At 46.4% G+C, this 22,367-nt stretch overlaps 1 protein-coding gene across 4 annotated transcripts in view; it reads right to left on the bottom strand.

Annotated features, from left to right (window-relative positions):
- Positions 1-9,891: 9,891 nt before the first annotated feature.
- The window catches only part of mettl15 (methyltransferase like 15), a 34,490-nt gene continuing 22,014 nt past the window's right edge, over positions 9,892-22,367 (bottom strand). For all 4 annotated transcript variants that reach the window (XM_047042108.1, XM_047042109.1, XM_047042110.1 and 1 more), the window contains 3 exons: positions 17,961-18,152; positions 16,370-16,548; positions 9,892-12,588 (listed from right to left, as the gene is read on the bottom strand). In XM_047042108.1, coding sequence (XP_046898064.1) covers positions 12,155-12,588; positions 16,370-16,548; positions 17,961-18,152 — 805 coding nt within the window. In that variant the 3' untranslated portion in view covers positions 9,892-12,154. The remainder of the gene's footprint in view (positions 12,589-16,369; positions 16,549-17,960; positions 18,153-22,367) is intronic.

Below are 22,367 nucleotides of genomic sequence, written 5' to 3'. Positions count from 1 at the left end.
ACTCACACACACACACACACACCTCAGCTGTCTTCTGCATTTTAATTGTCTAGCTGTTTGAAGAAACTCAAAGTGAATATGTGATTTGTCAATTGATTCTTTTCCTCCCAGGCTATGAATAAAACCCTTTCATTATTGATGTGCTGACGTCAGATGCCCGTTTGAATGTTGTATGTGGTGCAGACCTCTTTCTCCAAGCTGGCTATTTTCTCCCACTCCCCCCCTAACACACACACGTACACACACTCACCCTCACACAGCCCACCTCTCTCCTCCCCCCCACACACACTCCTTCCCCCCTCCCATCCTCAACATAGATAGCCTCATTCCCTGTGTGACACCAGCACCTGACATTAATGGAACTCTCAGTGCTTACGTTGCTGCCAGCTTGCAGAGAGACACCAGCCAATGGGAAGGGGCCCCAGGCACAAGGAGAACAGGGCATTCACTAGCGTTAAATAATACAAAAATTTGTATCTTTCCCTCTCATTTTCTGTATTTCTGTGTCTCTTTCCCTCTTTTTCTCTCTGATTGCCATTCTCTCTCTCTTGCCCTCTTTCTTCTGTCTGTCTAAGTCCCCCCTTCCTTCTTTTCCTCTCTCCCTCTTTTACCTTCTCTCTGTCTCCTCCCTACTTTCTTTTCCTGCTACTTCTCCTTCTGCTGCAGGCTTGTTTGTGCTTCCAGAGCAGGGTGATTCTCTGGAGCAGCTGGTTTCCACTAGTGACCTGCCTGTCAGAGGGCCCAACACCAGAGCATCACGCTCATTTAGACGTTACTGCAGATCTCTTGCCTGTCCAAGTCCAAACTGGAAAGTTTGACATCTAGAGAAAAGGAATGCAAACGTAGATGTAAAGGTATGCAGGATGTTTCCAGGTAGCTTTCAAGTGTATTAGTAAGTGAGGTTTGTCTTTTAGTACCTTCACCAAGAGGTCTACAGGATAGAGGCCCAACATCCCCAGTTTCTGAAAGTCCTCATATTTGGGGACAAATACTGTATACCAGATCTGTCCATAGCTACAGTGACTGACATGTCCAGCAAGGTGACCAAGATTGACTGGGTGAAACTATTATGAAAAATTATGTTATCTGTTAATCAGATATTTTTGAAAGCCAAAGTAGCATGGTGATCCTCACATTCAATATTTGTTTTACCAGTTTGATCGGAAGCTGATATAGCTGATTGGTTGAGAACTGTGACATGGTCATGTTCAACTGCGTCTTATTCACTTATGCTGCCCGGTAATAGACTGAATATTCCTCCACAATGGAGTAATCCAGGAGTTTTCTTTCAAGGACTAAATTTGAGAGCAACAGTTTGGAGAAACAATACAACTAAGTGCTTTTTCATTTAAATGTGCTTAATAGTAAGGTATTTAACTAAAACAAAACAATTTTGTTACTGGCTGATAAGTCTGTTTAAAGGTCTTCTGTTGACAAGAATAAAATAAAGAGAATATCACAGTATTACTTTCCAGACCAAATAAAAATCACCTAAAGAGCAGCAACCTTTCAGCAGGCTGTAACAAGGACCCGCTCTTCACGGAGGAGAGAAAAAATTGAGACTAATTGGGGCATTTTGCTGCTTTTAATCTCTGGACTCTAGTCATCCACTGATTCTGTGGAACAAGTGATGATAGAGTGAGAGTGAGAGACTAACACAGTAGATGGAGGAGAGAGAGAGAGACTAACACAGACATTGGATGGAGGAGAGAGAGAGACTAAAACAGACAGTAGACGGAGGAGAGAGAGACACTAAAACAGACAGTAGATGGAGGAGAGAGAGATAGACTAACACAGAGAGTAGATGGAGGAGAGAGAGAGACACTAACACAGACAGTAGATGGAGGAGAGAGAGACACTAACACCGACATAGCTGGAGGAGAGAGAGACACTAACACAGACAGGACAGGGATGATGCAGTGTTGTCAGGAGGACGGATGACAGGACAGGGATGATGCAGATGACTATCTCTAGGGAAGCAAGCCTCCTGCTCATCCTTTTATATTAATTATTGACAATCAATAGACGATGGGGGGAGGGGATCTGGGGCCGGTGAGGGTGGAGGGGTGGTGTGGGCGGTAGAAGGTGGGTGGGGGAAGGGGTTGAGGGAAGGGTTTGTGTCTGAGCTTTCTTGTAAAGTGCATGAAGTGTATCTCTGTTAATGATGGGTGAATCATCATGCCCCCCCCCCCCTTCTATTTCCCAGCCCCCCCCTCCCACCATGAGAGCTCCACTAATGAGCCCCACAGTAGCATCGTCTTACACCATGGGCAGATAACGTGGGGCCTGCCCTTTGTCCTGACTAGTCTGTAGGCAAGTCTGCTAGCTGTAACAGGGGCTGTTGTATAGTGCTGTACAGAGCAACAGGGAAGGAGATAGATGGGTGTGGCTGCACCTCTGTCATTATTCCTACATAAACAGTCAGCCAGGAAGCCTGCCAACCAGTCAACCTGAAAATCAATCAGTCAGCCTGCAAACCAGTCATTTAGCGAGTTAGGTAGTCAGCTTACCAGTCATTTAGGCAGCCAGCAAGCCTGATAACCAGTCATTCAGGTAACCAGCCAGCCAGCACACCAGCCTGCTATGCAGTCATTCAGATAGCCAGACAGCCAGTCAGCCTGCTAAACAGTCATTCAGACAGCTAGCCAGCCAGCCAGCCTGCTAAGCAATCATTCAGGCAGCCAGTCAGACAGACAGCCAGCCAGCCAGCCTGCTAAGCAGTCATTCAGGCAGCCAGACAACCAGACAGCCTGCTAAGTAGTAATTCAGACAGACAGCCAGCCAGACAGCTGGCTAAGCAGTCATTCAGGCAGCCAGCCAGCCTGCTAAGCAGTCATTCAGGCAGCCAGGCAGCCAGGCACATTGAGGCAGATGCAGAGAAATGTGAGAGGGTGTCAGTGAGCCTGGTGATGACGCGCTCGTGGCTGCGGAGAGCTGGCGAGGCCGCGGCCCTAGCTCTGACTCACCTCATCCCCACGGGGCCGCTGGCTGACGTCACCGTGGCATTTCTCTGCTTCAACTTCACTCGCGAGCAGCCGCACTCCAGCCCACCATCCACTCCTCCTTGCCTGTGAGACACACACACACACTCACGCACTCACTCACTCACACATACACACATACGCATATGCACACAAAAGCACGTACTTACACACACATATCTACACACACATGCAGACACACAGACACATACACACACACGTACACAAACACACATCGGCAGACAAACAAACACACGAGCAGAGAGACATGCTGTTCTGCGATCTCACTCACTTTCGGTCTCATAATTTCTTTCGGTATCTTAATCTTCATTTCATTATGCCCAAAAACACATGCAAATACACACACGTGCATAGAAGCGCACACGCACCTACACACAGGCATTCACACACACACACACACGCACACACACACTATCTTAATGAATCCCTCTGAACCCAGAGTCAAAGCCTTGTTCTCTGCTGCACTTTCAAAAAAGATATAGTTAGTACCAGATAAGAGTTCGCCATGTTCTCCCTTTAGGGGAAACCTTTTTTAGGGCAGTGGAAAATCTTTTCAAACATTATGTGGGACCTAATTCATTGATTATTCTACCAAAGACAAGGACACAAGGAGATTCAAAATCATAGGCTTTATGCAGCATCAAAATTGGTTCCATACAAGAACATAACAAATAACCTTTATTTGATATGGGCTAAAACCCTGTGTAGATGGTTCTGTCTGAGATAGTTTTGCATATCAGTGGAGGGTTTCAAGGCAACACTCAGAAGGCTTTGCTGTATGGTCAAAATGAAAAATATGAAGGATCTTAGAGGCTTCTGATTGCATCTTGGTTCAGAATTCGTCCTTGACTCATTATTAAATAAGACCTTAAAATACACAATGATTCACTTCTTGAAAGTGCAATGATATACAACAATGATAAGTAAGATTAGATTTAACTTAAATTTTAATATTAACATCCCCTTTGTTCAAATACATTCTGAAACAAAAAATTCCTTATTGGACATGCATTTCCATCAAACATGAATCTTGATAATATGAGAATTGGTTGAGATGAGTGGAGATCAGGAGTGCTCAGCTTTTGACTGCATAGATAACAAACCTAATTGACATGACTCAAACGTGATGCTACCCCCATTGATCTAATCAGATCTGATCAGATGTTACTTCCGAGGTGAGTCTACTTTCTTCTGGGACAAGTCTACTTCTGAGGTGAGTCTACTTCCTTCTGGGACAAGTCTACTTCTGAGGTGAGTCTACTTCTGAGGTGAGTCTACTTCTGAGGTGAGCCTACTTCCTTCTGAGGTGAGCCTACTTCTGAAGTGAGTCTACTTCTGAGGTGAGTCTACTTCCTTCTGAGGTGAGTCTACGTCTGAAGTGAGTTTACTTCTGAGGTGAGCCTACTTCTTTCTTTCGGGGTTGAGCCTACTTACGTCTGAGGTGAGTCTACTTCTGAAGTGAGTCTACTTCTGAGGTGAGTCTACTTCCTTCTGAGGTGAGGCTATTTCTGAGGTGAGCCTACTTCCTTCTGAGGTGAGTCTACTTCCTTCTGAGGTGAGTCTACTTCTGAGGTGAGCCTACTTCTGAGGTTTGTCTACTTCTGAAGTGAGTCTACTTCTGAGGTGAGTCTACTTCCTTCTGAGGTGAGCCTACTTCCTTCTGAGGTGAGTCTACTTCCTTCTGAGGTGAGTCTACTTCTGAGGTGAGCCTACTTCTGAGGTGAGTCTATTTCTGAAGTGAGTCTACTTCTGAGGTGAGTCTACTTCCTTCTGAGGTGAGCCTACTTCCTTCTGAGGTGAGTCTACTTCTGAAGTGAGTCTACTTCTGAGGTGAGTCTACTTCTGAGGTGAGTCAACTTACGTCTGAGGTGAGTCTACTTCTGAAGTGAGTCTACTTCTGAAGTGAGTCTACTTCTGAGGTGAGCCTACTTCCTTCTGAGGTGAGTCTACTTCCTTCTGAGGTGAGTCTACTTCTGAGGTGAGCCTACTTCTGAGGTGAGTCTACTTCCTTCTGAGGTAAGTCTACTTCCTTCTGAGGTGAGTCTACTTCTGAGGTGAGTCTACTTCTGAGGTGAGTCTACTTACTTCCGAGGTGAGTCTACTTCCTTCGGGGGTGAGTCTACTTCTGAGGTTTTTGCAGGTTAATTGGACAAACCCCACTAATAATGGCGTGTCTGACCATTCTATGGGGTTGTTAATTTCAATTTCAATTTGTTATGCTTTCTTGAACACTATGTTTTACAGTGTCCATACTGTGGTAATTTGATACCTACTCAATTGAAAAACATTAGTTATTTATTGGGACATCATACTTGATAGGTACTTACTGCTATGATATACTTGATTCCCAATAAGACCCATATAGATAATTTACCTGAGAGTGAATGTGTGAGAGTGTAAATATACAATACATTATACAGAACTACATTCCGTTTTGTCAAAAGCCATCATGGTGACATACCAACTGAGAGTCTGACTGGTGATACGTTTTCTTGGTCTTCTTTAATGGACAGAATGATGATGGCCAGGAAGCATGACTATAGACTGTGAAGTGGATGAAATAGTTGATGCTCCACTTCAAAACAATCAATGCTGATCGGATGAGCTGTTCTGAGGTGTGGTCTTAATGTGATGTGAGATATTGAAAAGGGAAAATTGTTTTTTTGCATTCCCGTCAACACACTCACACACACACATTCATAACAAAATGTATAGGTAACACTTTATTTGAAGGGGTGTGAATAAAAGTGACATGACACTGTCATGGCACTGTCATAATAATGACATGACACATGAAAGGATGTTTATGAATGTTTATGAATGTTGTCATTAGGTGTCATTCGGTGAATTATGTCATTTCTTATGCAAGGTTGACATTGTTTGTGATGTCTTTGTTATGACAACTTGACATTAGCCTAGACAACATCACCTGCCAATGTCTTTGTCATGACAACTTGACATTAACTGACACAAAATACACCTGATGACAACATTCATAAACATTCATAAACATCCTTTCATGTGTCATGTCATGATTATGACAGTGGCATGACAGTGTCATGTCACTCTTATTCACACCCCTTCAAAGAAAGTGTTACCAAAGTTACAAATGGGCCTCCTGAAATGTGAAAATAGGATGTAATTATCTCTCCAGGGAAATACTCCATCAGTGCAATTTGTACTGTCTCTTTAGTAATCAGCAATAATCACATAATTTGTGCGGTAAAAACCAGATTTACCAGACTCTTTTCGTTCCCTTCTCTTTTAGTTTAATGCTTTTCTATTTTTTGAAGTGAAGTGTTAAGTACGAGGTAAAAAAACCTGTTGCCTGATTGAATGGCAATTGTATTAGTGGGTAACAATTAGGTTGGTCTTAGTCATACTGCTGGGCAGAGAGAGCCATTCAACAGTTGTGGAATAAAGCTATCAAAAGCATTGCGTTAAAAAATCTAATGTATCATAGGCTAGTTTCTATTACCCAGCTTTATAACTTACTGTCACTCATTGTTGCCTCACAAAACCAATTCAAAAACGTGTTTGGGACAAAATGTTTATGCCAGGCTTCAAATTGTATTAACTCAAATTTATGAACACAGCCAACTCTTGGGTTGATGTTCTGACCAATCAGAAGCCTCCATCTCAGCGTCAGATCCGAAGCTGAGGACTGTTTGGAAGTCTCAATGGAGTGAGGAAGGCAGGCCTGTGTCATTTCCTGTGGGGCAGCTGTTTGCCGAGCTATGACTCAGGCTCGCCATGGCCAAGACACAGAGCGCCATCTGTCCACCAGCATCCTGCTTCTTCATGTTTATTTGTCCTCCATGTTTTGACCCAAAGCAAAGTTGTCTTTGTCCAAAGTCTAGGACCAACATGGCTACCAAACGATCAATAAATATCCCAGAGAGACGTCCAAGTATATCAACCCTCACGGTTCTGCTCAGAACCAGACCAGGTGTCATATACAGTACAGTGTTAACACAAATAAATACAATAAATTTGATTTAGAGATTGTGCCACACTGCATGTCACAGCAACAACGACTGAGAACACTTCTCTGTTTGGTTTTTCGCTAGAACATTTCGCACATAATGAATCCTGAAAAAATTGTTCATGTTTAAACCAACAGGGAGTCAAGGAATCTGAGCCGCATGCACAGGAGCCAATGGTTTAATTGAATTGCCCATCACATCCCACCAATCAGATGGCACGGCTCGTTAACAGTCATTTTGGCCCAGATTCAAAAGGGAATCACACTCCCCGCTAACCCCATTACCGCAACCTAACGATGAGAGACAGCTGCAGTCATGGCTACAGACAGGACCAACCACAGGCCTCCTGTTTTCACCCTCGCCGGTCTCCTTTCCGCTCCAGCAACTACCTGGCTGACCAATGGTGTTGAAACGCTGATGAGATAACAAACCGTCAGAGAGACGCAGAGGCTGATGTCTGTGTTCCCCGGTCTTGACGGGAGGGGGGGGGGGGGGGGGGTCATTTACACCCCCAACACAAACCCTGTCATTTACCAACCACCGAGAGCCTGTTTAAAGTGCACATGTGCCTAGTCGCCATGGGTAAATGGAGTGGCGTTGCTGTGAGGGACTGAGGCCTGCTGCTGGGTGTGTGTGCGCCCTCGCTGCACACAGGTGATTCTCCATCCTCCGGGGGGTGGAGGCAGAGTGGCGCTGTGGCCAGATTGAGTCACAGAGCCATACTGTGAGGAAGATGATTCCATTCTGCTCCTGCTATTCCAGTATCTTGCCTCACTGAGTGTTGATTACAGACAGTGCCTGGTTTCCTCCTGTCGTCCTCCCTCCTGAATGCACTGAAGACACAGAATACCTCCGATCCTTGAGACAAAAGTAATTTATTCCAAAGTGCCCAGCCAATAACTGTAAATAAGTCAAGCGGCATTTTACTATTTTATATCCGTATTATTCTAACATCTTGTCTCTCTCACAGCGAGACAATTCAGTGCTTGTTTACCACACAGTGTTGTTTATCTACTGTGCGTTGAAACATCTGCAGCAGAAACCTAGCCAGATGCTATACATCTGCAGTTTAAGAAACATGGCAGAAACAAGTCAACTTTAACGCACATGCATCCAATCACACATGCATGCACACATGTAGAACAGCCCAGCCTGCCTCTCTGCTTCCCAGCCTCACTGTCATCCTGCCTCCCAGCCTCACTGTCATCCTGCCTCCCAGCCTCACTGTCATCCTGCCTCCCAGCCTCTCTGTCACTCTGCCTCCCAGCCTCACTGTCATCCTGCCTCCCAACCTTGACCCAGAGAGGTGTGTAATGCAGACCACTGTCACTGAAGTCAACCAGGGAGGCGGTGATGGTTCCCCTGTGAAGCCAGACACACTCCCAAGAGGAAGTCCTGCAGGTCAGTCCTCTCTCTGACACCAGAGTGGGAGCTGCTCCCTGTCAAAGGGAAGGAGAAAAGACATGCGATTAGGCTGGAGAAAGGAAGGACTAGAACAGCAGCTGTGGGTGGTTCAGGGCACAGGCTATGCTTTCACAACAGAGTCTTGATGGAAGGGGGTGAGGGTGGGGTGAGTGAGTGAGGGGGGAAGGAGAGAGAGAGGAGCTCCATAATAAATATGATATTCATTGCATATTTTACTCATTTAAGTATTTCATTAAATGTCAGTAAAAGGCAGAGGGAGCCCCTGGCTGTTGTGAGCTGTGCTAGTGGCCGTCTGTATGTGTATGTGGCTGTGTATACCTGTGTGTGTGTGTGCGTGTAAGCCTGTGTTTGTGTGTGTCTGTGTGAGCCTGTATGTGTGTTAGCGTGCCTGTGTGTGCAGGACTGGAGGGTTCAGTGAGTAGCGTTCCAGCTCAGCCCTGTCTCCTCCTCCTGGTTCGGTCGCTCTCCCCAGAGGCCCGCAGGCCCTGCGTCATTCACAAAAATCATTCAAATGGCTTTGACCTCAAAGTCTGTTTCATTGAGAATTCTTTTTATAGCAGAGACAACATAGACAGGGCGGGGAGTGAGAGATGGTGGTGGGGTGGGAGGGATGTGAGGCAGGGGGAAAGGAGAAGAGAGGGGAGGGTGTTGGAAGATGCGCTGTCCCTACCTGACTAGACTAGAGCGGGCTGCTCTAACAGAGCTGTACAAGATTCCGCCTCTCCTCCATCTCTCAGAGGGACAGCCATTGAACGGCACACACACCCGCCCCCTCTCAGGTGGCGTACCATTGGCCAGGATGTACAAATGTCTGATGCCACAGAACTACAGACCATTTGATCTGACATGACTAGACTGCCAATCACATAGAATGAGAGATCTATCTTCAGCAGAAGAGGAAGGTATGTTGTTTTTGTAATGAATTCAAACAGGACACTGGAATATTATAAGGAACATTCCTTGGTTCAAGGTTTGCTGGATTGGGCTATGTAGTAGCTATAGTACTGTATGAGCAATAGATTATTTATCATGAAGTGCCATTAAGGACAATACAACAGTATGGTGGGAAAAACGGATTAACCACAACATACGATTGTCATTTATCTGGCATCTTTATTGTTCACAGTTGGCTGGGCTTCTCCACACCTTTCAGAGCTTGGTCTGTTCAGCTGTTTTCAGTAAAGATCTTCACTAAAGATGAGTTTTCCATTTCAAGGTGACTTGCCTGTGGGGGGCATTGGTGTGTACGCCCCCCCACCTACACAAACATCCCACTTCTCACCCCAAAAAAACATTTCCGCCCACACAGTGGTTGCCTAATGGACAAAAGGTGTCTAATTATGACTAAGTAGTACTAATGTATGGGTGTAGCAGTCTTCATTACCCAAACAGAGAAACTGAGCAGGAAGACGGAGGGTGGAGTTAAACGATGGCGTCCTTCAAACATGCCTCCCACTTCCTGAAGGATATCTGATATAAGATAATTCAATAGGTTTTTGCTTTAACTCAGCAGTTGTTTTTTCATATTGTGCTTTCTCTGAGAGACGGAGGGAATACATCAACACAGCGGAGGAGAGGGTCTTTATTGGTATAGCCTGAGCTCAAGTACATACCAGGGTAGAGTGGGATTTCATGTGATGTCAAGAAAGAAGCATGTGTAGTGGGTGACAGTTCCACAACAGCCCCACCTGTAATATAGTCTGGGTGTAAAACTGTCAGTGTCTAATGACTACCTCCACAGGGGGTGGTGACGACAGGGAACGTATGGTTGTGTTGGATCCAACTCTTTTTTGAGCTCGTTCAGGTCAATAAACACTAAAGATGATCAACCTGTGTGGGCTGATAGACGTTAGTTAGGTCGTTTATTATGGTTTGAAACACTGTTTTAATGTAGTCGAGTTCCACTGAATTAAGTAGATTCCCAGAAATCATTATCCCATCCAGGCAAGTACAACTGTTATGCACCCCTGCAGACCTCACCATGAATTTTCAAGAATAATTTGATTTATTTTCTCAGAAACCCTGCAATTCCAAGCATAATCTTCATTGTCAGTTACTGAAGCTGCAACTTTTCCCTAGAAACTTACGAAGAATTCAATAAATCTGTTGGCGATTTTGTTCCTATGGCAACTTACCGGACTGTGTCGGTACAGAGGTATAGAAATATGGTGATCTTGTGTGTTGCTCTTTTTACCTAATGTTCATTCTGAGAATAAGGTTTCTGTGAACCAAACTATTTAATCAATAACTTAGTTCTCATTCAATAGTCACTCCTTGGTAGTGGTTCAAGCCACAAACTGATACATGGCAAGAATGACTTGTCACAACGACTGTTTACTTAAGCTACTGTTTCCATGGTAATTGAGAACATGCAGTCGGAGGTGAGTCTCATTTCCAAGTATCGACATTCCCTCCTTCTGCTTCCCCTACACGATTTACTCACGTGTACATTCCCTTGGACACGACCACAGTCTGAAAGTACCATGTCTGGAGTCAGTAGGGGTAGGAGATAGGCGCCCTTATGACTGACACACATAGGGCCTGAATCCTTGGTGAAAGATCCCCCCCCTAAACCCAAATGTGGATTTGAGTGGAGCACTCAAATAAACAAATAACAAATAAAACCCTGCTCTTCCACAGCCAGAGTTGTTCTGTAACCTTGTTCTTAATGCTGCTCAATCATATGGCTAAACATGCTACACCAAGGTAAGTTTTGGTGCAAACCATTATTGCACATCCGGGATAGATTCTTCTTCATGGATGTCCAAAACAGACGATAGAAGTCAACTCTGTCCTCAGTGTGATGATGACGTGGATGGTCCCCCTGAGGGAAGGGCTCTGAGCTCCAGTACAGCAGTGTTTCACACCAGGTTAAACCAGCACGGCCATTTAGGCACTGTTAAATGTTACTTGTGCCGTTTGTTTCCAAGGTAACAAGACGGGTATATTTAGAGTGTACAGAAAGAGGCAGAAGGAGAGAAAAAAACAAAACGTGTTGATGCTTCTTGATGGCGCAATTACAAACAGACAAAGTCAAATATTAAAGATCAGAGACATCTGATCTGAACATCTCATCTGGTAGCAGTCTGGAAGGCATTCTCCATCATTCACCAACAAACCCATTAGGCTTGACTCACATGGTATTTCTACTTAGAACTGATTCCTGTAGCACAGCACAGTGCAGCTCAGCTGCGGTTGTTTGCCTGGTCCATCACTTGTTACTACTACTGTGGAACTCTGAGAGAGGAGGGGACAACTGGGATTGGAGTGTTCTAATGCTGCCTGATGACAAAGAACACCACTGCTTTATCAATGAGTCAGAAGACCGCAGATGTTGTGGGTAGGTGGTCTGCTGGGGAGGGTCACAGGACAGAGTGCTTGTGCTCTATGGAGAAGGTGCAGGTCACCTCTGTAGTAGGTAGTTAGTTTACTCTTGTATGGCTGCTGCTCTTAACAAGCCCATATTAGACACATGGATCTAAACCAGTCTTAATCTGTACCACTTGTAACATCAAAAGTTATAATTTCACAGTCCGTTGTAAATGGACAATTGAAACTGAATGAATTTGTGATTCTCCCAGTTTCCAAGAAATTTATTGATTCTAAAAACAGACTGTAACATTGGTATAAAAATGAGCTGTGACTGTTGTCCTCATGGCATGGCTACACAAAAAGACATCAACTAAAGTTCCCTCCAACACAAGCATCGGTCTTGACTAGTGGGTGGACAACGTTGTGAGGTCACAGCCTGCGTGCTGCCCTGAGCTTGGCTGAGCGTCCCCTGGGGTTCTCCATCACATCCTCAGCCTGAGGCGTCAACACCCCCCTCTGCAGGGGCACCCACGGAGCCCCACCCCTCCTGCCCGCCTCCGCCTCCTCCCCCTCCCCCCCTCCTCCCTGCTGGAGTCTGAGGCGGAGGCTGCGTCTGGGAGGGGCCGCTAGGTCCTCCCCCAGCAGGAAGCGCTTGACCAGGCGATCCTCCAGAGAGTGGAAGGTCAGGACGCAGAGACGGCCCCCGGGCTTCAGCAGGGTCTGGGCGGAGCGGAGGCCGGCGTGGAGCTCGTTCAGCTCGTCGTTGACGAACATCCGCAGGGCTTGGAACGTCTTGGTGGCTATGTGAGACGGGCGCTGGAGACGATCACTGCGAGCGTAGAGGGCGGCAGATGAGAAGGACCCTGAGGTGGAAGAGGAACAACGGAAGAGGATTTACTGAAGCAGGCTCCATTCCTCGACATCTTCCGAAACGCTAACAAATACGTATATGTTGTCCCTTCCCAGACACAACACTAATCATAAGCTCAAGGTGAACTACACGATTAAGTGATTGTATTTTCCACAGAACTGCAACTCAAATGACCAGGTCTGGAGAGGACAGGCATTATTGGTTTCCAGAACTACTGTTATCAATGATAGCGCAATCAATCGGACCCCCTTGAGACTCTGTTAATTTGCAGACTGTTTATTGTACAAATACACCTGACCCCACACATATCCATCTGATTCCAATGGAATCTGCTGTGTGCAGAAAATCTATAATCACATTTCTTTATATCTGTATTACATTTTCACATCTCAAACACAAGAAAAAGTGCCCCAAACGTTGTCCCAGAGAGACAGAAGATGTAAAAAGGGATAAGGTAAAAGAGATGTCAGGAGACAAAGAGGTGGGAGGAATGGAGAGAGAGAGAGAGCAGTGTGGCATTTCTCCCCTCCTGCACTCGGCAGCACTAAGTGTGACTCACCTAGCAATCAATACAAAGCCCATCCCTGACCACACCAACTCCTGCTCTCTTCTCATCCCTCTTCTTCTCTATCCCTCCCGTTTCTCTCTCTCCGTACCTCTCTTCTCTTCGTCTCTCTCTTTCTTTCTTTCTTTCTTTCTTTCTTTCTTTCTTTCTTTCTCTCTCTCTCTCTCTCTCTCTCTCTCCCCCTCTCTCTTCAGGTGATCTCAAGAAGATTTCATGAAAATAATGGGGAGAGGGAGAAAGAGGTTGAGGCAGGGAAAAGTCTGAGAGGAAGAAAAGGAAAGAGAGATGGAGACAAACAGTGTCTTGTGAGACAGAAGAAGGTTCTTTACGTAAGGAGACCCCTAGCAGCCTATAGGGAAACCACAGCTCAATACCAACCTATTGTACCTAACTATGTCAACAACCTGAATGATCCTAAGGCTGAACTATAAACAGATTCACTTTTATCAGGTTGTTAAGGACAGAAGTCTGAAAACCACTCCCCCCCAACCCCCCCCAAAATTGTAGGTTTTCAGCTTCAACTGCTACAACGACAACAAAAACCCATCACCAACGGCAACTAACAACAACTATAGTGTTGTGGAAGCAGGAAGGCAGGACACGCACTGGTATGACTATCAAGACCTGACGTTCAGGTAGTCCCTGATCTAGTTCCTGGTCCTTGTCTGGATCCTGGACTACTGTGTAGACTGCCCACTGGCCCTCAGGCTAATCCCTCTCCCAGTCCTAGGCTTGTTGGCTTAGCAACAGGAACATTACAGCTGGTACTCCTCTACACGAGAACCGTGGCGCAATACACAACCTACGAGAAGATGGCGCGTTGCGTTCAACCACTTGATATGATTCACTTCGAGGTACCCCAAAAGCCCCATTAAGGAGGCGATATTTGCATGCTGCATGTTTACATGCAGGACGGGCGGTGGTTAATACGCCCGCGTCATGATTGTTTGATAAATCCTGCTTTAGGAAAGAGAGGCAGCACTAGAGGCTGTATGACATCATGGCTGTCAGGGCGTGCAGCCACACGAGCGCTGCACATCCCTCCAAGGACCCGAGGCTCGTGTCAGGTTATTAGTTTTTCTGCTTAACTGAATATTAACACTGGAGGTTGCCACATTTGAGCTTATAGCCTGCCTCAGAAAGCATGTGCCATCATCTATATATACAAAGACTGTGGATCAATCGTGTTTCACATACTCCTATAGCGAGTTTCTAAATACCTAGAGGAGAACCTTATCGAAATAAAAAGCATCCCAAGACACTCAAATCGGCTGTGACTTCGGCCACAGTTCATTTATTGATCAAGATTTCGATAGTGACAGTCACAAGGCGAGCTACGTGGACACACTGTGTCCCTGTGTTATGGAAAGGCTGTAGGTTAAGTGTGTGTGTGTGTGCGCATGCGTGCGTGCGTGGGCACTGTGCACAGAGACACTCTCGCTATAATCAATCATGTTATTCCTACTAGTTGTGTCAATCAGGCAATCACGCAGGCCCCAGTCCATTCTCCTGTGGTAATGGCCCCGCAGCCTCTGTGGGGGAGCAGAAAGCCCCTGGGAACCCTCGCCCATTAACTGGAGAACATGCGCCTGACGCCCAGTGTTCCCTGCCGTCACCTCATAACCAAGCACAGAAAGAAGGCTGGGTGGGATAGGCGAGGGATGCTGGTTTCATTCTCTTGGAACACGGTTACGCGGATGCCAAAGTTAGGCTGATGCCAAAGTTAGGCTGATGCCAAAGTTAGGCTGATGTCAAAGGAAAACCTTCAGCCTAATGGGAGGAGAGCTTGGAGGTCGTCGCCGCAGAGACACAAAGGATGGGGGAGGGGAGGAGAGCGTCCATGGTGAGAGCGTGCGCAAGACAGAAAGAGAGCGCAAACACAGGCCTGGCCAAGTTAAGCCCAGAACACAATCGTGGCCAGAAGTCTGGATGTCCGTGTCTCTGTCACAGCCTCTCTTGGGCTCAAGAGATCTGCTGTCTGGGCGATATGCTTCTGCAGAATATAGAATGGTGGAGGGATGGAGGGTGGAAAGGTGAAGGGATGTAGGGAGGAGAGAGGGAAGGAGGGATCGAAGGAGGATGGAGGGAGATAAGATGGAGAGAGCGGCAGGGGAATAAAGTGAGAGATATCTCCAAAAGCAGGATGTCTGAACACTGCAGACCATACCCCCCCCCCCCCCACACACACACACACACACACACACATACCTCTCTAGGCAATGGAGTGGCCATCAGCGCCGTGTGCCCCCCACCCCCTCCCCCGTCCGCCCACCCACCCCCACCCATGGGACCTACACGAGTCAGGACCTCTTGGATTGATTGGAATAAACATTGCTGGTGACTCGCTCTGCTCTTCAAAGAGATCAAACAACAGTCCCTCCCTCACACCTGTTCTCCCGCCATGACGCACACAGCACCACCATCTAGAGGACCCCCCCCACCCCTCTCTGAGGTGAAAAAAAGATATAAATATATAACTACATGTAATGAAATGACAGGAAAATGTCAATAGAGAACATGAGAACGATGTGTGAGTGTGCATGTGTGAATGCATGGACGCGTGAACACACGTGTGTGAGTGTTTGGATGCAGGCAGGGGCATACAGTGAGGTTGGGTGGGAAACCAATCAAAAGAAACAAAGAGGAGAGAGGAGGAGGGGGACAGAAGGAGGAGAGGGAGGAGGAGAGGAAAAGGAGGAAGGGGAGAGACGGAGGTGGAGGAAGAGGAGAACGAGGAGATGACGGGGAGAATGGGGCGGAGGAAGAGAGAGGACGGGGTCTTATGAGAGGGAGGGGAAAAAAACAAGAGTCAGTCTCTTGACAGACTGTGAGCCGCGCCCTGTACCCCCCCCTCTCCCTCTGTCTGTCTCTCTCTCTCTCCCTTTCCACTCTTTAAGCATTGTAATCTCCTCAGGAAGGGTGTGGGAGAGGCGTCCAAAACACCGACGCAAGAGAGGAGGATGATGCTCATGATTAGTGTCGCTGGTCGTGATTTATCCAGGAGGGAGACCCAGCCAGCATTTAATACCTCCCCCTCTCTCCCTCCCTCTCCTTTTCTCTCTCTCTCTCTCTGTCCCTCTCTCTTCCTTTCTCTTTCTATCTCACTCCTCCCCCCCCTCTCTCTCTCTCTCTCTCTCTCTCTCATTGTCTGCCCAACTCTGCCACCAGCCTCCCCAAATTGCTGTAGGGAATTACGGAGGCAAGATACCTGCCACCACGCTGGCCAGCTGTTGGGTCCTGGTGATGGGGTAAACACTGCGTGCCTCCACGATGGCCAAGGCTATTTTCCTGGCGTGCTTCTCTTCGCCGTACGCGCTGAGAACAGACGCAAGCGCCTGTTGATCTAAGGCGTTCACCACGTCAGTGGCGCAGGGCATGTTGGGGTACCTACGCACAGAGAAGAGCCCAATTAAGCTGCTTGACGTCACGTCCTTGCTGACAGAGGCAAAGCCTGACAAGCTTTAGACCGACAGAGCTGAAAACCACCGTGCCTGCTGCTGCTCTGGTGCTGAGGACCATGGAGGGAGAGAGAGATGGGGAGAGGGGGAGGGAAAGATACATTGAGATAAGGGTCGATATATGGAAAAAGACAGAGCGAGAAAGAGTGACAGACAGAAAAAGGGAGTAAGATACACAAAGTTAGAGCGAGATATATATAAAGAGATCATCTCAGTACCTGGTTTTCAGGAAACATGAACAATCTAGAAATCGAAATACATTCCATAAATGTGAACTCAACAAATTGCTGGAATGGCATAGCTAGCGATATATTTACAGTGTGAAACATCAGTATGGTAATGTATATAGGTCTTCACACATAAGCATGCACCAGCAAATATTAGCAACAGGTCTAGAAGTGTGAACTGTGATTGAGAGACTGATGTGCAGGTCATGTTATGTTATATTATTTCATTCAGTCATTCAGTTAGTTACTCAGTCAGTCCGTTAAACAAATGAATTAACACTCTGGTTATTGGACTGTTTAAGTGGACATTCTTGTGTAGTTTTGTGTAGACGGTTGCTACAGTATGGTAGTTGTCTCCTCATTACACAGTACCAATCAGTGCTTGCCAGAGATAGTGCTACATAATCCTGTTTGCTTGAATAGCTCATGTCAAATCACTGTCATGGTCCTCCAGCTCCAGGGAGATTGATAGACAATGAATTAGAGGCCTTGTGAAGGTTAGAAGTGCATATATACAGCTGAGAGAATCAATCTCCAAGCCAAATGGCATGAGGATGACAGAACAGGGGAAATACAATTGGCACAACACAGTATTAGATTTCCCAGCATGCAACTGGAAGGAGATAACTTTCCATGAGGCTGGGGAAAGACAGGATGCAAAGAGTAGTTTAATCCAGAATGTTTCTCTTATTACACATACTACAAAGCATAAACTGTTTATTTGCCCTCAAATAACTAGGTTGAATGATGTTAGTATCCTTAATGGATAGTGTTGTTAATCAGAGCTATTCAATGACAGTATTCTGAGTCACAGGCCCTGAAAGTACAAAGGAATTCTTTACTGGTCATAATTTGAAATGGGCAGGAACGCAAGGGTGTTCTTTCAATTGTCGTTTTCATAAAAAAATAAAATAAAACAAGCAGTCTGTTATTGAACTTAGTAACTTTCCATCCAAATGTGAGGGTTCTATTGGTGTGGACTTAAGGTGCATCAATATTCAAGTCTTGACAGTTCTTGAAATAACAATGCCATCTTGTATCTGAAGGACTGCAGTGTGTATTAAAGTAAAAAAAAAAAAATCTGAATCACTGAATCCCTCCCTCCTCTTCCTACCTGTTGGCATCCATCCTCATGTCCAGAGGTCCGTCCTGGCTGAGGGAGAAGCCGCGCTCTGGACGGTCCATCTGCATGGAGGAGCAGCCTGCATCCAGCAGCACTGCATCCACACTGGCCGGCCTCAGGCCCCACTCATCCAGCTGGACCTCCAGCTCACTGAAACGACCCAGCAGGGGCCGCACTCGACCCCTGGGGGTTGGGGGGTGGGCGGAGGGGGAGGGAGGACGGGATATATGGAAATAAAGAGGGATGGGGATGGGGTAGGCAGAGAGAAAAAAAATTAGGGGTGAGGAGGAAAGGAGATTGAAAAGAAAAGAAAAAAAGGGTTTTGATCCAATTATCAAATGTCACAAAAGACCAGGAAAGAACTGCATGCAGATGACTGTACACAAATACTGCAAGCTCAATGTTGACATAACAGCACTGCAGTAATGTACACTGTATTACATTGTATTGCAGTTCTGTACATGGGACAAGCTGACGTCTGGAATGTTCTACTTCATAACTTATTAAATATTAACATAGAATTGATTGGCTGTGACGGTCTGGCTGTAAAAACAGTCCATGCTTTTAATGCCTGTCTCCTTGGAACTCTGAGGAATATCCAGGTTAAAGCACTCATTCCTCTGGTCGTAACACCTGTACAAGACACAGCTACACACACACACACACACCCCTCCAACAAAAACTAAGCTACCTCCTAACAGGTCCTGACACATATACATCTACTTCCTCAAACACACACACACACACACACACACACACACACACACACACACACACACGCACGTGGGATACTCCAGTCAAACTCATGCATTTTTCATGTGACCTTTTCAGACTGTGAGCTGAGAGAGGAGAGGAGGGTTGAAGAGAAGGAGGGAGGGACAGAGGGATGGAGGGCGGGAGGACTGGATGGAGTGACGGAGGCAGGGAGGGAGTCTCCATCCGTCGGGGGCGTGGGGTCATTAGGGCTGAAGGGGCCAGGCTTGCTGCTGGGTGCTGACTAGGGCGTGGGTGCAGACCCAACTCATCACAGAGTCACATAGTGTGTCCTCCGTCCTTGACACCTCCACCCTTCACCGTTCTCCCACTCCCTCTCTTGTGCTCTGCTACTTTTTCCACCCCTCCGCTCCGATTCTCTTGTCTAATCCACCCCCTCGCTTCCATCCTCCTCCGAGACGTCATATTAAAATGAAATAGCAAACTAAGCCACCCCCCCCCCGTAGTAAGAACGATAAAGTATTTCAGGAGCTGCTCTGTCCACTTCTAAAAGGTCTCCCACCAGCGTCTCAGCCAGGGGTCTTTCCCAGAAGGCCTTGAGGGTCTCTGTGTTTCTCCGCCCACTGACAGCAGAGAGAGCGGGGAGCGAGGGAGCATCTCGCCCACGCTGCCAGGACTTCCCTGCACCAAGCTCTACAAGTTCTTAAGACTTTTCTCCGTCAGTCATTAATTTGCTGAAAAATCTATAGCAAGACATTCTACACACCCACCACCGACTTACCCTGCCCCCCCACCCCCCCCCCCTACCCCCCACACACAGACAAACCTCTCTGGGTCCCCCTTCACCCCCTCCTAGATCCGCAATCTTCAGAGCTGGGCTTCGACACAGAGATAAACATGTGGAGAGTCTGCCTGCTGTTTATGTCCGTAAAGTCAAACTTCTGAAACTCTGTCAGGAAGTACACTGGCCATATTGGTCAATCTAAATAGAGAATAAATAATAATAAATAAATAAAAACACATATCCCAATATAATTTCACTTGCTAACTCTGTGTGGAAATGTAACTATGAGTAAGGAAAATACACACACACACAAATGTATTCATATTTGTTACAAAGTCTAAAAGGCGAAGCACGGAGTGAGTGTGACTAAGAGAAAAATAAGTTTATTTGAAGAGAAACTAGGCACATATGGTGCCATTCCTTACTGAGGCCTACCACTATGAATCATACATGGTCTTGACTTGAGCAATATGCCAGGATGAGAGAGGAGGTGGATTAACAAGTAGATCTAGAGATAACTAAAAAAACACAAATCTACTTTTGGGGGAGCTGCTTGTGTATTGATGACTAAATATTACACCCCCCCCAAAAAAATGCTATTATAGAAATACGACTCTGGAACAAAGAAATCCTACACTGCCGGGCTATTCTGTATTTGCATGTTCTCTCATGGGATCCCTCTTCAAAGAACCCCAATAATAAAACCATACTGCTCTCCTGCTCATGTCCCATGACAGGACGCCCATGTCCCATAACAGGACGCCCATGTCCCATGACAGGACGCCCATGTCCCATGACAGGACGCCCATGTCCCATGACAGGACGCCCATGTCCCATGACAGGACGCCCATGTCCCATGACAGGACGCCCATGTCCCATGACAGGACGCCCATGTCCCATGACAGGACACCCATGTCCCATGACAGGACGCCCATGTCCCATGACAGGACACCCATGTCCCATGACAGGACGCCCATGTCCCATGACAGGACACCCATGTCCCATGACAGGACGCCCATGTCCCATAACAGGACGCCCATGTCCCATGACAGGACGCCCATGTCCCATGACAGGACACCCATGTCCCATGACAGGACACCCATGTCTCATGACAGGACACTGGTGAGCACTGAGCCCCTGGGCACTGCAGATGTGGCTGCCCACCGCTCCAGGCTGCCCTGGGAGGAACAGCAGTATCCAGATTGGATAAAAGGGGACACCCTGGTGTGTGTTCCACTGACCCCTGCACCGGTGTGTGTTCACATTCTGTGGGAGATGAAGGATTGTTTGTCTTCCACTATCAAATACTACATCATAAGTGTGAAATAGTGTCCAAGTCCCCTACCTTTGTCTTAAGTGGACTTGTTTAGGCCTTTTATCATTTTACAGATTGTGTAAATAAGAACAAGCTCCTGGTTATTTCCCATGTGCTGCTATGGTCAGACTAACAGCACATGGGAACACTGTAAGAAGAGCCCTCGACTGGAGGGTTGACTAGCATTACAGACAAAACCACAACGTTACCCCTGACTGGAGGGTTGACTAGCATTACAGACACAACCACAACATTACCCCTGACTGGAGGGTTGACTAGCATTACAGACACAACCACAACATTACCCCTGACTGGAGGGTTGACTAGCATTACAGACACAACCACAACATTACCCCTGACTGGAGGGTTGACTAGCATTACAGACACAACCACAACATTACCCCTGACTGGAGGGTTGACTAGCATTACAGACACAACCACAACATTACCCCTGACTGGAGGGTTGACTAGCATTACAGACACAACCACAACATTACCCCTGTCTGGAGGGTTGACTAGCATTACAGACACAACCACAACATTACCTCTGACTGGAGGGTTGACTAGCATTACAGACACAACCACAACGTTACCCCTGACTGGAGGGTTGACTAGCATTACAGACACAACCACAACATTACCCCTGACTGGAGGGTTGACTAGCATTACAGACACAACCACAACATTACCCCTGACTGGAGGGTTGACTAGCATTACAGACACAACCACAACATTACCCCTGACTGGAGGGTTGACTAGCATTACAGACACAACCACAACATTACCCCTGACTGGGGGGTTGACTAGCACTACAGACACAACCACATTACCCCTGACTGGAGGGTTGACAAGCATTACAGACACAACCACAACATTTCCACCACACATTACACTTCAGTTCCAAGTACTTTTCTCTGCAGTACATGGACACGCTGAAGCTACATCCAGAGCTGTTTCAGGAGCGCCGCGTCCCTCTGCCCCTGAGCAGTCAAAGGTTGACCTCTGATACCAATGCAGAATTTAAACATATGCAAAAAACTTACATAATATTTTTTAATTATTAAGGTCTTTATGTGGCTTAGACACAAGCCTGGATATATCAGCGCCTTATGTAAGATGCTGTATTATTCAGGAAGACAAGTTTCAGCACTGTGTTATGAAGTCCGAGTGTGGGCTTATAATTGCTTAAGAGAATTGAGCTATTTATAGTTGTTGCAACCCACTACATAATTCTAAACTTATACCATCACAGAATAAAAGAGGAATGCTTTTCTATAAAACCTTCACATACTGTAAATGTTTGTTATGGGAACTGGTGGCGGGTGCAGTTACACTGGAATAGGAGAATATTGTTAAGCTAATGTGTCTGGAAGAATTAGGCTGACCTTCTGACTAAAGTCTTAGACGTACAGAAAAGTTTGCTGGTGACAACTAGCATTCCAAAAATCAAACTTAACTTGTAATAACACTTCACATAATTTTGCATGTTTAAATCTGTGCAAATAAAAATAACAGATCGTTATTACATATAAGTGATGTAGACATAGAGTCAAACCATTTTTTTCGCAGACTATTAACTGACCTG

The sequence above is a fragment of the Hypomesus transpacificus genome, chromosome 19, assembly GCF_021917145.1.
Source record: "Hypomesus transpacificus isolate Combined female chromosome 19, fHypTra1, whole genome shotgun sequence".
Classification (NCBI taxonomy): domain Eukaryota; kingdom Metazoa; phylum Chordata; class Actinopteri; order Osmeriformes; family Osmeridae; genus Hypomesus; species Hypomesus transpacificus.
Note: the sequence above shows the minus strand (reverse complement) of the source record. Positions and strands in the feature narration are given on the sequence as shown.